General features: G+C 45.0%; 1 protein-coding gene across 4 annotated transcripts in view; it reads left to right on the top strand.

Moving 5' to 3' along the window:
• LOC115192100 (seizure protein 6 homolog) overlaps positions 1–17,178 on the top strand; it is a 124,051-nt gene that overhangs the window by 31,731 nt on the left and 75,142 nt on the right. For all 4 annotated transcript variants that reach the window (XM_029750229.1, XM_029750230.1, XM_029750231.1 and 1 more), the window contains exons 6-8: positions 14,804–14,996; positions 15,470–15,655; positions 15,922–16,105. In XM_029750229.1, coding sequence (XP_029606089.1) covers positions 14,804–14,996; positions 15,470–15,655; positions 15,922–16,105 — 563 coding nt within the window. The remainder of the gene's footprint in view (positions 1–14,803; positions 14,997–15,469; positions 15,656–15,921; positions 16,106–17,178) is intronic.

Here is a 17,178-nt window from a genome sequence, read left to right on the forward strand (position 1 = left end):
GCTCTGTGTCTCTACTTTTATCTAATGTAAAAAACACAATTTCAAATTTTTCTACATAAGACCGAATCCAGGTGGGGAGTAACACATATCCAAGTCCTATTCTTGAATATCAAGGGGTATAACGTTTATTGGAATTTGTATTTTTGTATTTATTATGGATCCCCATTAGCTGCTGTCAAAGCAGCAGCTACTCTTCCTGGGGTCCAGCAAAATTAAGGCAGTTCATACAATTTTAAAACATTACAATACATTCACAAATTACACAACACACTGTGTCCCCTGAGGCCCCTACTCCACCGCTACCACATATCTAGAGTACTAAATCCATGTGTATGTATAGTGCGTATGTTATCGTGTGTGTGTGTGTGTGTGTGTGTGTGTGTGTGTGTGTGTGTGTGTGTGTGTGTGTGCGCGCATGTGTGTCTGTGCCAATGTTTGTGTTGCTTCACAGTGCCCGCTGTTCAATAAGGTGTTTTTTTCTATCTGTTTTGGAATCTAATTTTACTGCTTGTGTCAGTTACTTGATGTGGAATAGAGTTCCATGTAGTCATGTGTTTCTCCCATAGTCTGTTCTGGACTTGGGGACTGTGAAGAGACCTCTTGTGGGGTATGCATGGGTGTCTGAGCTGTGTGCCAGTAGTTTAGACAGACTGCTCGGTGCATTAAACATGTCAATACTTCTCATAAATTAAAGTAGTGATGAAGTCAATCTCTCCTCCACTTTCAGCCAAGAAAGATTGATATGCATATTATTAATATAGCTCTCTGTGTACATCCAAGTGCCAGCTGTGCTGCCATGTTCTGAGCCAATTGCAATATTCCTAAGTTATTTTTTGTGGCACCTGACCACACGACTGAACAGTACTGAAGGTGCGACAAAACTAGGGCCAGTAGGACCTGCCTTGTTGATTGTTTTGTTAACATCGCTTTATTATAGACAGACTTCTCCCCATCTTAGCTACTACTGCATCAATATGTTTTGACCATGACAGTATACAATCTAGTGTTACTCCAAGCAGTTTAGTCATCTCAACGTGCTCATTTTCCAGATTATTTTTTTCAAAGATTTAGTTGAGGTTTAGGGTTTAGTGAGTGTTTTGTTCCAAATACAATGCTTTTAGTTTTAGAAATATTTAGGGCTAACTTATTCCTTGCCACCCACTCTGAAACTAACTGCAGTTCTTTGTTGAGTATTGCAGTAATTTCAGTCACTGTAGTAGATGCCAAGTATAGTGTTGAAACTCTGGCTTTACTCAAAGTCAGTGGCATGTTAGTAAACATTCAAAAAAGCAAGGGGACTAAACAGCTACCCTGGGTAATTCCTGATTCTAACTGGATTATATTTGATAGGCTTCCATTAAAACCTCTTACATCTAGACGTTCCGCTAGCGGAGCACCTGCTTCAATATCCAATGATAGGTGTGGCGCGAAATACAAACTCCTCGAAAATCCGAAAACTTCAATTTTTCAAACATATGACTATTTTACACCATTTTAAAGACAAGACTCTCCTTTATCTAACCACACTGTCCGATTTCAAAAAGGCTTTACAGCGAAAGCAAAACATTAGATTATGTCAGCAGAGTACCCAGCCAGAAATAATCAGACACCCATTTTTCAAACTAGCATATAATGTCACATAAACCCAAACCACAGCTAAATGCAGCACTAACCTTTGATGATCTTCATCAGATGACACTCCTAGGACATTATGTTATACAATACATGCATGTTTTGTTCAATCAAGTTCATATTTATATCAAAAACCAGCTTTTTACATTAGCATGTGACGTTCAGAACTAGCATTCCCACCGAACACTTCCGGTGAATTTACTAAATTACTCACGATAAACGTTCACAAAAAACATAACAATTATTTTAAGAATTATAGATACAGAACTCCTTTATGCAATCGCTATGTCTGATTTTAAAATAGCTTTTCGGTGAAAGCACATTTTGCAATATTCTGAGTAGATAGCTCGCCATCACGGGCTAGCTATTTTGACACCCACCAAGTTTGGTACTCACCAAACTCAGATTTACTATAAGAAAAATTGGATTACCTTTGCTGTTCTGTGTCAGAATGCACTCCCAGGACTTCTACTTCAATAACAAATGTTGGTTTGGTTCCAAATAATCCATAGTTATATCCAAATAGCGGCGTTTTGTTGTGCGTTCAAGACACTATCCGAAGGGTAACGAAGGGTGACGCGCCCGACGCGTTTCGTGACAAAAAATTTCAAAATATTCCATTACCGTACTTCGAAGCATGTCAAACGCTATTTAACCCTCCCGTTGTCCTCCCATTCTGCCTACTCCCCGTGTCCCCGGGCGGGTCACCCTGTCCCGTCTCGGCTAAAGGCCCAGAGGGCACAAGTGTGACAGTAGGCGTGCGAACAGCCTTTGCAGATCTATTTCTTACAGCTGCAGCACGCCGTGTGTGTCTTGGCGTCCTTCTTGGGCGGGCAGAGCTAACACCTCTTCCTCTTACTCGCCACTAGCGGGGCTGCGGCCGGGCCAGCGGCGTCCGGGCCAGCGGCGTGCTCCCGGGCTGGCGGAGGAGCCGCGTCGCGGTCGGCACTCTGCAGGACTTTGACAAGCGCGGACGCGGCTTCGGTGCGGGGGAGACGCTGCCTTCTTTGTATCAAGGGCTTGACAAGCGCATTTTCCAGCTGCTCCAGGAACACCCTCCTCTTGTTCTGCTTCCGAGGCATCCAGTCAGGCTTGATCTCTCGCCATATGACAAAGGCGTTGTAGGAGGACACGTCGAGGATGTTGTGGAAGATGACCAGGGGCCAGCGGGCAGTCATCCTTCTGCAGCTGTAGGTGCCGACCACCTTGTCTAGGTTGTCCACGCCGCCCTTGATGCGGTTGTAGTCTAGGATGAGGGCCGGCTTCCGGTCGTTGCGATCGCTAACGTCGGCCTCCGTGTGCAGCGTGCTCAGGAGTAGCACGTTCTTATTTCTCTTTGCCAGGTAGGACATCAGAGTGGCGATGGGCGTGAAGGCGAACCTGGAGGATGAGACCTGTCTGCCCTTTGACTGGAGCAGCGCGGGAGGGAGCTCGGGCTTGTTCTTTCGCACCGTGCCGACCATGGTGAGGTTCCTCTCGAGGAGCCGCTGGCCGAGTTCGTAGGAGGTGAAGAAATTGTCGCAGGTGACGTTGTGACCACCGGGCAGCCCCTGCGTGAGATCGAGGACGACGCACGCGCCCTGGTTCTTCTCGGGGGCTCCGCCGGCCGCCTTACCGGTGTAGACTTGCATCTTCCAAGCGTAGCTGGACTTGGCGTCGCAGGCCACCCGCGACTTGATGCCGTATTTGGCCGGCTTGCTGAGGATGTACTGTCGGAAAGGACAGCGCCCTTTTGGGAGAGGGAGAGGAAGGAGATTAGCGGCGGCGGCGTTGACGACGCTGCTACTGATGCTGCTGCTGCTGCTGATGCTGACGCTAACTCTCTATACTACCGCTGGCTCATCAAGCAGCATCATGCTGCTGATGCTACTGCTGATGCTGATGCTGCTGATGATGATGATGCCGCTGACGCTACCCCTCTATACTACCGCTGGCTCATCATTGGGGGCGAACGGCGTTTATGTTACACGCCGCCGCTGCCGATGCTACCGCTGACGCTACCTCTCTATACTACACGTACACAGATACACAGATACACAGATACATAGACAGTACCTCTGAACGGGACCAGTTGTTGGTCCACCGTCAAGTCAGACCCCGGGTTGAGAGGAAGGAGATTAGCAGCATCATGCTGCTGATGCTACTGCTGCTGCTACTGCTGATGCTACTGCTGCTGCTACTGCTGATGATGATGCCGCTGACGCTACCCCTCTATACTACCGCTGGCTCATCATTGGGGGCGCACGGCGTTATGTTACACGCCGACGCTACCTCTCTATAGTACACGTACGTATGTAGGTACGTACAGATACGCGCAGATACGCGCAGACGGTACCTCTGAACGGGACCAGTTGTTCGTCCACCGTCAAGTTGGACCCCGGGTTGTAGAGGGCCGGCAGCCGCTCCTCCCACAGGTCCCAGACCTCTCTTATGGCCGCCAGTCTGACGGCGGCGAGTCTCGCGGGTCTCGACCGGCGGTCGTCGAATCGCAGCAGCCTCAAGTACTTGTGAAAGACCTTGAGCGGCATGGTGGCTCGGAACACGGTCCTGCCGTCCCACAGGCAGGACCCACAGGCTGGCCGCGTCCCACAGGCTGGCCGCGGCCTCGCCCCGGGACCTGTAGACGCCCGCTAGGATTAGCAGCCCTAGGTAGGCGCGCAGGTCGACCGAGTCCATGGGCAGGTCCGGGCCGCTCTTGGGTGGCGGCCGTGTCTCCCTCTCGCTCTCCCTCTCGCTCTTCCTCCTTCTCCTCCTCCTCCTCCTCCGAAGAAGAGGAGCACGACCGCAAGGCCGAGTCGTCCGCGTCATGTTCGGGGTCGTATTCCTCGCCGTCTTCGTCTTCCGAAACGTCCTCTTCTTCGGAATCGCAAAAGTCTTCTTCGTCTTCTCGGTCGACACTGGAGGCTATCTGTTCCAGGACCTGAGCCGCGCTGAAACCGGGACCGCGGCGAGGTGTCGGCGGCTGCCTCGCGCTCGGCGGGCTCGTATTCCTCGCTGTCCTCATCGTCCTCGTCTTTTTCTTCTTCTTCTTCTTACTGACAATATTAGTAGCCTCTCTACGGCCGGCCGACTGCACGCTGACGCGCCGCGCCCGGCCCGGGGGGTTGCTCTGACCTGGCCAACGGCAGGGGGGGGTTACAACATATGCATTGCTAACACATGGCCCGAGCCAGGGGGTCTCTCTGACCCGGCCTGGACAACTGCAGAGGGGGTTATAACATACGCATTGCTGACGCACGGCCGAGCCAGGGGGTCTCTCTGACCCGGCCTGGACAACTGCAGAGGGGGTTATAACATATGCATTGCTAACGCACGGCCGAGCCAGGGGGTCTCTCTGACCCGGCCTGGACGGTGGGGGGAACGGCTCCTAACACATGGCCGAGCCAGCGGGTCGCTCTGACCCGGCCGAGACAACGGGAGGGTTAAAATCAATTTTTATGCGATTTTTTGCATAAAAAGCGATAATATTCCGACCGGGAGTCATTGTTTTCGTTCAAAGACTGAAAATGAAAACATGGAGTCGTCTCGTGCACGTGCGCACCAGTCTCATTGTTCTCAGATCGACCACTTACCAAATGCGCTACTGTTTTTCAACCATGGCCTGCAAAGTCATCATTCAACGTTCTGGCGCCTTCTGAGAGCCTATGGGAGCGTTAGAAAATGTCACGTTACAGCAGAGATCCCCTGTTTTGGATAGAGATGATCAAGAAGGCCAAGAAATGGTCAGAGAGGGCGCTTCCTGTTTGGAATCTTCTCAGGTTTTGGCCTGCCAAATGAGTTCTGTTATACTCACAGACACCATTCAAACAGTTTTAGATACTTTGGAGTGTTTTCTATCCAAAGTTAATAATTATATGCATATTCTAGTTTCTGGGCAGGAGTAATAATCAGATTAAATTGGGTACGTTTTTTATCGGGCCGTGAAAATATTCAGAATATTGCAAAATGTGCTTTCACCGAAAAGCTATTTTAAAATTGGACACCGCGATTGCATAAAGGAATTCTGTATCTATAATTCTTAAAATAATTGTTATGTATTTTGTGAACGTTTATCGTGAGTAATTTAGTAAATTCACTGGAAGTTTTCGGTGGGTATGCTAGTTCTGAACATCACATGCTAATGTAAAAAGCTGGTTTTTGATATAAATATGAACTTGATTGAACAAAACATGCATGTATTGTATAACATAATGTCCTAGAAGTGTCATCTGATGAAGATCAAAGGTTAGTGCTGCATTTAGCTGTGGTTTTGTTTTTTGTGACATTATACGCTAGCTTGAAAAATGGGTGTCTGATTATTTCTGGCTGGGTACTCTGCTGACATAATCTAATGTTTTGCTTTCGCTGTAAAGCCTTTTTGAAATCGGACAGTGTGGTTAGATAAATGAGAGTCTTGTCTTTAAAATGGTGTAAAATAGTCATATGTTTGAAAAATGGAAGTTTTCGGATTTTAGAGGAGTTTGTATTTCGCGCCACGCCTATCATTGGATATTGGAGCAGGTGTTCCGCTAGCGGAACGTCTAGATGTAAGAGGTTTTAATGGAAGCCTATCAAATTTAACAATGTTATTGAATAGTAATTTTGTAAATTGTAGCGCTAATTCACAGGAAGCATTTGAGGGAAAATATTTTCTGAACGTTAGGCGCCGATGTAAAATGCTGTTTTTAAATATAAATATAAACTTTATCAAACAAAAAATGCATGTATTGTGTAACATGATGTCCTAGGAGTGTCATCTGATGAAGATTGTCAAAGGTTAGTGCTGCATACTCATTATAAAAATTCATAAAACATATAAGTGTTTTGGGTATTTGTGATGCATGCTAGTTGCTTTGAAAATGGCAGTGTGATTATTTTTGGCTGGGTACTCTCCTAACAATCTAATGTTTTGCTTTTACTGTAAAGCCTTTTTGAAATCGGACAACGTGGTTCGATTCAGGAGAGGTGTATCTATAAAATGGTGTAAAATAGTCATATGTTTGAGAAATTGAAGTTATAGCATTTATGAGGTATTTGTATTTCGCGCGACGCGATTCCACTGGCTGTTGACTAGGGTGGGACGCAAGCGTCCCAGGTTCCCAGACAGGTTAAGGAACTACACTGAACTTTATGCAAACTGGAAACCACATATCCTGAGGCCACATTTATTGTAGCTGGGGATTTTAACCTCTCTAGGGGGTGTGGGACGCTACCGTCCCACCTGGCCAACATCCAGTGAAATTGCAGAGCGCCAAATTCAAAAACAGAAATACTCATAAAAATTCATAAAACATATAAGTGTTATACATCGGTTTAAAGATTAACTTCTTGTTAATTCAACCATGGTGTCAGATTTCAAAAAGGCTTTACGGCGAAAGCATACCATGCGATTATCTGAGAACAGCGCCCAGCAGACAAATCATTACAAACAGTTACCAGCCAAGTAGAGGAGTTACACAACTCAGAAATAGTGATAAAATGTATTAATTACCTTTGATGATCTTCATATGGTTGCACTCACAAGACTCCCATTTACTCAATAAATGTTATTTTTGTTCGATAAAGTCCCTCTTTATATCCAAAAACCTCCGCTTTGTTCACGTTTTGTTCAGTAATCCACAGGCTCAAAGGCAGTCACGACAGGTGAAAAATACAAAATGTTTCAGTAAAGATCGTAGAAACATGTCAAACGATGTTTATAATCAATCCTCATGTCGTTTTTAGTTATAATAGCATTTCAACCGTACAAATAAAGGTAAACAAATGTAAAAGGACAACGAGAAAGGTGTGCTCTCGGTTGTGCACATGACACTGCAGTGTCCACTCATTTAGACTGGTCTTACTCATTTTTCAGAATACAAGCTTTAAACAATTTCTAAAGACTGTTGACATCTAGTGGAAGCCATAGGAAGTGCAATTTGAGTCCTAAGTCAATGGATACTGTAATGGCATTCAATAAAATACTACAAAAATAAAATAAATCCCACTTCCTCGATGGATTTTTCTCAGGTTTTCGCCTGCCATATCAGTTCTGTTATACTCTCAGACATTATTTTAACATGTTTGGAAACTTTAGAGTGTTTTCTATCCAAATCTACCAATTATATGCATATCCTAGCTTCTGGGTCTGAGTAGCAGGCAGTTTACTTTGGGCACGCTTTTCATCCGGAGGTGAAAATAGTGCCCCCTACCCTAGTGAGGTTAACAAAGCAAATTTGAGGAAAACGCAACCGAAGTTCTACCAACACATTGACTGTAGTACTCGCGCTGGTAAAACATTGGACCACTGCTACTCAACTTTTCGAAATGCCTACTAGCCCCTCCACCACCCTCCCTTCGGCAAATCTGATCACGACTCCATTTTGCTCCCCCCTTCCTATAGGCAGTAACTCAAACAGGAAGTTTCCACGATAGGGTCTAGTCAAAGCTGGTCTGACCAATCGGAATCCATACTTCAAGATTGTTTTGATCACGCGAACTGGGATATGTTATGGGTAGCCTCTGAGAATAACATCGACACATACACGGATACGGTGAGTGAGTTCATCAGGAAGTGTTTAGATGTTCTACCCACTGTGACTATTAAAACCTAACCAAACCAGAAACTGTGTATAGATGGCAGCATTCACGCAAAATGGAAAGCGCGAACCACCGCATTTAACCATGGCAAGGTGACTGGCAATATGGCTGAATAGAAACAGTGTAGTTATTCCCTCCATAAGGCAATCAAACAGGCAAAACGTCAGTACAGAGACAAAGCGGAGTCGCAATTCAACGGCACAGACATGAGACGTATGTGGCAGGATCTACAGCCAATCACGGACTACAAAAGGAAAACCAGCCACATCGCAGACCCGACGTCTTTCTCCCGGACAAGCTAAACACCTTCTTCGTCCGCTTTGAGGATAACACAGTGCCACCAACGTGGGCCGCTACCAAGGACTGTGGCTCTCCTTCTCCGTGGCTGATGTGAGTAAGACATTTAAACATGTTAACCCTCGCAAGGCTGCCGGCCCAGACGGCATCCCTAGCCACATCTTAAGAGCACGCGCAGACCAGCTGGCTGGAGTATTTATGGACATATTCAATCTCTCCCTATCCCAGTCTGCTGTCCCCACTTGCTTCAATATGTCCACCATTGTTCCTGTATCCAAGAAAGCAAGGGTAACTGAGCTAAATGACTATCGCCCCATAGCACTCACTTCTGTCATCATGAAGTGCTTTGAGAGGCTAGTTAAGGATCATATCACCTCTACCTTACCTGGTACCCTAGACCAACTTCAATTTACTTTCCCGCCCAATAAATCCACAGCCGCTGCCCCATCCCATCTGGGCAAGAGGAAAACCTTTGTAAGAATGCTATTCATTGACTATAGCTCAGCATTCAACATCATAGTACCCTCCAAGCTCATCATTAAGCTCGGAGCCCTGGGTCTGAACACCGCGCTGTACAACTGGCTCCTGGACTTCTTGACGGACCGCCCCCAGGTGGTGATGGTAGGAAACAACACCTCCACTTCGTTTATCCTCAACACAGTTGCCCCACAAGGGCGCATGCTCAGCACTTTCCTGTACTCCCTGTTCATCCATGACACGCCTCCAACTCCATCATCAAGTTTGCAGACGAAACAACAGTAGTAGGCCTGATTGCCAACAATGACGAGAGAGTCTACAGGGAGGAGGTGAGGTTCCTGGGAGAGTGGTGCCAGGAAAATAACCTCTCACTCAACGTCAACAAAACAAACAGCACCTGAAGTGACAGGAAGGCCAAAAAGATCATCAAGGACATCAACCACCTGAGCCACGGCGTGTTCACCCCTCTATCATCCAGAAGGCAAGGTCAGTACAGGTGCATTAAAGCTGGGACCAAGATTAAAAAACAGCTTCTATCTTAAGGCCATCAGACTGTTAAATAGCCATCACTAGCCGGCTTCCACCCGGTTAAGCAACCCTGCACCTTAGAGGCTGGTCCCCTATATACATAGACTTGTAATCACTGGCCACTTTAATAATGCAACACTAGTCACTTTAATAATGTTTACATACTGCTAGACTCATGTCATATGTATATACTGTATTCTATTCTACTGTATTTTAGTCAATGCCACTCCAACATTGCATGATCTAATATTTATATATTTCTTAATTAGATGATTTTACTTTTACATGTGTCAATTGTTGTGACTCGTTTTTAGATGCTACTGTACTGTTAGATACTACTACACAAGCATTTCGCCACACCCGCAATAACATTTGCTAAATATGTGTATGTGACCAATAAAATTGTATTTTATTTGATAGCAGGGGGTGTAAAGCCATAACACATGAGTTTTTCCATCAACAGACTATGATCGATAATCTCAAAAGCCGCACTGCAGTCTAACAAAACAGCTCCCACAATCTTTTTATCATCAGTTTCTCTCAGCCTATTATCAGCCATTTGTGTAAGTGCTGTGCTTGTTGAATGTCCTTCCCTATGAGCGTGCTGAAAGTTTGTTGTCAATTTTTTTACAGTAAAATAGCATTGTATTTGGTAAAAAAAAATGTTTTCCAAAACTGTACTAAGGGTTACAGGCTGATTGGTCAGCTATTTGAGCCATTAAAGGGGGCTTTACTATTCTTGGGTAGCGGAATTACTTTTGCTTCCCTCCATGCCTAAGGGAACGCACTTTCTAGTCGGCTTAGATTGAAGATATGGCAAATATGAGTGGCAATATCGTCCAGTTATCCTAAGTCATTTTCCATCCAAGTTGTCAGACCTCAGTGGCTGGTCACTGTTGATAGACAACAATCATTTTTTTCACCTCTTCCACACTAACTTAAGATAATTCAAAATTACAAGGCTTGTCTTTTCTAATTTGATCAGTTATACTTGTCAGCATTTGTTGCTGGCATGCCATGCCTAAGTTTACGAATCTTGCCAATTAAAAAAACTGTTAAAGTAAATGACAATATCAGTGGCTGTTGTGATGAATGAGCCATCTGATTCAATGAATGATGGAGCTGAGTTTGCCTTTTTCACATAATGTCTTTATACACTGCTCAAAAAAATAAAGGGAACACTTAAACAACACAATGTAACTCCAAGTCAATCACACTTCTGTGAAATCAAACTGTCCACTTAGGAAGCAACACTGATTGGCAATAAATTTCACATGCTGTTGTGCAAATGGAATAGACAACAGGTGGAAATTATAGGCAATTAGCAAGACACCCCCAATAAAGGAGTGGTTCTGCAGGTGGTGACCACAGACTACTTCTCAGTTCCTATGGTTCCTGGCTGATGTTTTGGTCACTTTTGAATGCTGGCGGTGCTTTCACTCTAGTGGTAGCATGAGACGGAGTCTACAACCCACACAAGTGGCTCAGGTAGTGCAGCTCATCCAGGATGGCACATCAATGTGAGCTGTGGCAAGAAGGTTTGCTGTGTCTGTCAGCGTATTGTCCAGAGCATGGAGGCGCTACCAGGAGACAGGCCAGTACATCAGGAGATGTGGAGGAGGCCGTAGGAGGGCAACAACCCAGCAGCAGGACCGCTACCTCCGCCTTTGTGCAAGGAGGAGCAGGAGGAGCAATGCCAGAGCCCTGCAAAATGACCTCCAGCAGGCCAGAAATGTGAATGTGTCTGCTCAAACGGTCAGAAACAGACTCCATGAGGGTGGTATGAGGGCCCAACATCCACAGATGGGGGTTGTGCTTACAGCCCAACACCGTGCAGGACGTTTGGCATTTGCCAGAGAACACCAAGATTGGCAAATTCGCCACTGGCGCCCTGTGCTCTTCACAGATGAAAGCAGGTTCACACTGAGCACATGTGACAGACGTGACAGAGTCTGGAGACGCCGTGGAGAACATTCTGCTGCCTGCAACATCCTCCAGCATGACCTGTTTGGCGGTGGGTCAGTCATGGTGTGGGGTGGCATTTCTTTGGGGGGCTCGCCAGAGGTAGCCTGACTGCCATTAGGTACCGAGATGAGATCCTCAGACCCCTTGTGAGACCATATGCTGATGCGGTTGGCCCTGGGTTCCTCCTAATGCAAGACAATGCTAGACCTCATGTGGCTGGAGTGTGTCAGCAATTCCTGCAAGAGGAAGGCATTGATGCTATGGACTGGCCCGCCCGTTCCCCAGACCTGAATCCAATTGAGTACATCTGGGACATCATGTCTCGCTCCATCCACCAACTCCACGTTGCACCACAGACTGCCCAGGAGTTGGCGGATGCTTTAGTCCAGGTCTGGGAGGAGATCTCTCAGGAGACCATCCGCCACCTCATCAGGAGCATGCCCAGGCGTTGTAGGGAGGTCATACAGGCACGTGGAGGCTACACACACTACTGAGCCTCATTTTGACTTGTTTTAAGGACATTACATCAAAGTTGGATCAGCCTGTAGTGTGGTTATCCACTTTAATTTTGAGTGTGACTCCAAATCCAGACCTCCATGGGTTGATAAATTGGATTTCCATTGATTATTTTTGTGTGATTTTGTTGTCAGCACATTCAACTATGTAAAGAAATAAATATTTAATAAGATTATTTCATTCATTCAGATCTAGGATGTGTTATTTTAGTGTTCCCTTTATTTTTTTGAGCAGTGTATAATTTATCTTTGTTTCATAGTATAGTTTCTTCTTTTTATTCCAGTTAGTCACATGATTTCTCAATTTGCAGTACGTTTGCCTATCGGTTGTGCATCCAGACTTATTTTCTATACCTTTTGCCTCATCCCTCACAACCATAACATTTTTAAATTCCTCATTAATCCACAGGGATTTAAGAGTCATACAGTAATTTTCTTAATGGGTGCATGCTTATTAGTAACTGGAATAAGCAATTTCATAAATGTGTTAAGTGCAGCATTTGGTTGCTCCTCATTACACACCACATGCCATAAAATATTCTTTACAAAACTTCTTGTAAGACCTCTTATAAGCTATATTAGGCCCAGCCTTTGGAACTTTGGTTTTCCTACTATATTGTGATCACTACATCCAATTTTGGGGTACTGCTTTAAATGTCTGCAGCATTAGTAAAGATGTGATCAACACGTTAATGATTTCATTCCTGTGCTGTTTGTAACTACCCTGGTAGGTTGACTGATAACCTGAACCAGGTTGCAGGCACCGGTTACAGTTTGAAGCTTTTTCATGAGTGGGTAACTTGATGAAAGCCAGTTAATATTTAAATCACCCCAAAAATATAACTCTCTGATATCACATACATTATCAAGCATTTCACACATATTATCCAGATACTGACTGTTAGCACTTGGTGGTCTATAACAGCTTCCCATAAGAATGGGCTTTAGGTGAATCAGATGAACCTGTAGGCATATTACTACAACAGTATTTAACATGAGATCCTCTCTAAGCTTTACAGGAATTTGATTCTGAATATAAACAGCAACACCTCCACCATTGGCATATGTTTTTTCTGTTCATTTTATAACCATGTATTGCTGCCACTGTATCATCAAAGGTATTATCTAGGTGAGTTTCAGAGAATATGAATATGAATGTCGTCTGTTACAAGCAAGTTAATGATTTCATGAACTTTGTTCTTAGGCTTCATATGTTAATATGGGCTATTTTTTCAAAATTTTCTGGGGTTCGTGATTGTTTTCAATGCTTTACAAGGAAGCTTAGCAGAAATAGACATGCTCATGTTATTTATGTTTGAGCTGATAGTGCAGGGTGAGCTGCACACAATGGACTTCCTACTAGGGCACACCGTGTCAGTGCTAACAGTTTAACTCAGGTTCATGTTACTGCATACAATAGCTGTAGGCCTAACAGAGGCATTCAGGGCCGTTAGAGGGACATAAATTATGTTACTTACATTGTGTCTGCCAACGCCCCTGGGATAATGTACATTTGCTGCAGCATTATGATAACTCAGAGACACAATAGTAGGGATTAACTGAGCTGGGTTTGGGTCATTGAGTCCAGGAGTAAATATGATTCAGATGGACTCCATCATTCCTGTAGAGCATCTTCTGTTTCCAGAAGGTGTCAAAGTTATCTATAGAAGTTATTCCAACAGAGCTACAGAACTATTTTAGCCAGGTGTGTAATGCCAGTATTCTGCTGAATCTTTCACACTCGCTACCCAATGATGGTACCGGACCTGAATCATTTGGCGCTTTTTGGAATCGTTCAGTGCTAGAATCAGTTCTTTAAAATCCATTTTGAGAATTTCCAAGCTAGCCCTCCTAATGTCGTTTGACCCCACATGGACTACGACAGCGTCAGCTCCCGGCAACTGTCGTAGAACGGTCGAAAGCAGCCTTGTAATGTCCTGTACTCATACTCCAGGATAGCACAGAGTTTTTGCCCTATGATTTTTTTTTTGCCATGAAACTGGCAATGACGACAGCTGGTGCAATGGCTGAGGAGGAACATCCGTTCTTTCGCCTCAACTGATTTCGCAAACCCTCGAGGACCGAAGGGCCCGATGGACCGGAGCCAGCTGTAGTATCCATTGTGGATGATGAATGGGCTGGCGTCTCAGACAGCCTCACGGTGGATCTGAACCCGAGGTAGAAGCCACCGGAGAGGGAGACGGAACAGACAACAGAGGCGCAGGTACCTCTGAATCCGATCTCGAATTGGAAGCCCCCAGGGAAGAAGGTGCCGGAACCTCTGGATCCAGGGCGGCGAAGCTGTTTCTAGTCTGTGTCCGGTCCGGGCTTAACATCTCCAAGGAGGCCCCCGTTGCCAGAGGACACTGCTTTCGATTTCCACGGCAAGTGTTATATCTCCATGGCTGGTTGGTAGGATTGAGAACAGGAACATCCACCAAGTCATCCAGGAGCATCCCACCAACTCCATTCTCCAGGGAAGGGGGAGACCCCTTCTGAGAGGGATTGCTGCAGAGTACCAGCCAGTCGGCTGTGGGGAGCAGACACTTCCACCAGGCTAGAGCGGTGTCCGGCTATTGGGGTAGAAGAGAAAGAAAAAGTAGGTGGGTGTGGATTCCCCAGCTACCTGTTTGCTAAGAGTACCCATTTCGCCCCTGTAGTCATCTGCAAGCAAACAGTTGCAGTATACATCATGTGAAATCCATTCGACATTGTGTAGAACCAGTTTAGAATAATGTAAACATGTTGGTTAGTAACCAGTGTTAGGCATTTTTACTCCTCAATGATTCCTTAATGAATCACTAGATGTCCACCATCTCCCCTCTCCCCAGGTGAAGAAAGTGAACCTATCCAAGGACGAGTCCCTGAATATCCTTGGCTATGGAGGGACGGGACCAGAACTCTTAGCCAATGAGACCCTGATGCGTGAGGGTCAGGTGATTCGAAGCTCAACCAATCAGGTGCAGATTTACTACCGCAGTCTCCGGCAGACTGATCATGGTGTGTTCAGCCTACACTATCAAGGTAAATTCAGAGTGGCGTCTTTTCTTTTTTAAGAAAACATGTTTGAGTCAATACAATGGTTTTATAAGGGTGCTGCCCACAACAAGGAGGGGAAGCACATCAAACTTGAGGTGATTATTTTAGTTTAATACAACAACAAAAAATGAAACAACTACTCAAATTTTGCATGAATACATTATCAAGGTGTATCACATCCGGCCGTGATTAAGAGTCCCATAAGGAGGCGCACAATTGGCCCAGCATCGTCCAGGTTTGGCCAGGGTAGGCCGTTATTGTAAATAAGAATTTGTTCTTAGCTGACTTGTCTAGTTAAATATATTTTTTTTTATAAAATAAAAGGTATTCCACCCCAGTGAGCGCTTTGAGTGTGATGGTTTGTTCACATGTCATCCTGCCTTGTTTTGTACAATTGATCTGTAGCACTCTCTTTCCTCCATCTTTCTCACTCCCTTAATCTGTCCTACATGCAACAGCCTTCCTCCTCTCCTGCTTGTTCCCTCTTTCTCCTGAGGGAGGGGGTGTGACAGTAACGGACATCCACCCCGGAGGCCAGGCCCACTTCCACTGTGACCCTGGCTTCCAGGTCAGGGGCCACGAGGTAGCCAACTGCTTGAACATGACTCAACCCCATTGGAGCTCTCCTGAACCTCAGTGTGTGGGTTAGTGTTCGCTATCTTCTGACTGTAGAATCTTTGACCATGTCAATAGGATACAACAATTGTCTGGCCTGCACAGAAAATGTGTTTCCTGAAACGCACAATGCAGCTTTGTTGTGGCCAGTATGGGTACTGTGAGCTCATTGGAAATTGTTTGTCCATGGAAGGCCCCACATCTCACACAGTTGAGGGAAGTGCTGATGTTTCTGTGGCTGGCCCCAACGCCAGTATATAACTGATGACTCTTGATTGTTCTTCCCAACTGTTAGCTGTGTCATGTGGAGGGTGGATCCGAAACGCGACCGTGGGTAGAATCTTCTCGCCGCCTCCTCCATCTACGAGTAACCATAGCAACAGCAATAATCTGAGCTGCCATTGGCTACTGGAGGCCAAGGAGGGACACAGGCTTCACCTCCACTTTGAGAGGGTTGCGCTGGACGAGGACAATGATAAGTAAGTTAAGATGTTAAAAGGTGCAATCTGCAATTGCTACATCCATTGTTTTACTTTTAAATTAATGATATATACCCGTTGATCCTTAAAAAATATAACTTATAAATGCTCATGAGCTTAGTTCAACTGTCTTACCCCATCAGTACCCAAAATATAACCTTGTTTTTACTTCTATCTAATTGTAAACAAACACTGTATAAAGTTTCTTACTTCTCATGGACTTTGAAAAAGTGAAGTTGCAAAAGTACAACAATAATTTGGCTGCATTGTATCGTGAGTTCAGCATAAACCATCATAGGCTGGTCCAGTATAGATGCTGGTTTTGCTGGTGACCAGCCTTTACTGTATTTTTGCTGGTGACCTGCCTTCGCTGTGTTTTGGACACTAGTGTTAGGTTTTGACAAACAGAGTGAAAAACTAACAGACAACTAGTCAAAGCTCAAATCAAGTTAATTCACCCACTGGGTCAAACAGCTGAAAAGACAAAGACATTTTTCCACCAGCACAGTCTCCTCCTTCCACATTAAGACAGCCAATACATATATATTGCTAGGAGGGAAGTTAACTTCTTACATCTAGGCGTTCCGCCGGCGGAACCCCGTTCCGCCGGCGGAACCCCTAGCCAACAGCCAATGGGATCGCATGGTGCGAAATAGAAAAACAACTAAAATACCACAATTCAATTTTCTCAAACATGCGACTATTTTACACCATTTGAAAGATAAACCTCTCCTGAATCCAACCACGTTGTCCGATTTCAAAAAGGCTTTACAGCGAAAGCAAAACATTAGATTATGTTAGGAGAGTACATGGACCAAAATAACCACACAGCAATTTTCCAAGCAAGCATATATGTCAATAAAACCCAAAACACAGCTAAATGAAGCACTAACCTTTGATGATCTTCATCAGATGACACTCCTATGACATTATGTTATACAATACATGTAAGTTTTGTTCATTCAAGTTCATATTTATATCCAAAAACAGCTTTTTGGCGCGTGATGTTCAGAAAATGTATTCCCACCAAAAACTTCCGGTGAATTTACAAAAATACTCATCATAAATGTTGA

Source organism: Salmo trutta, chromosome 4 (genome assembly GCF_901001165.1).
Source record: "Salmo trutta chromosome 4, fSalTru1.1, whole genome shotgun sequence".
Classification (NCBI taxonomy): Eukaryota; Metazoa; Chordata; class Actinopteri; order Salmoniformes; family Salmonidae; genus Salmo; species Salmo trutta.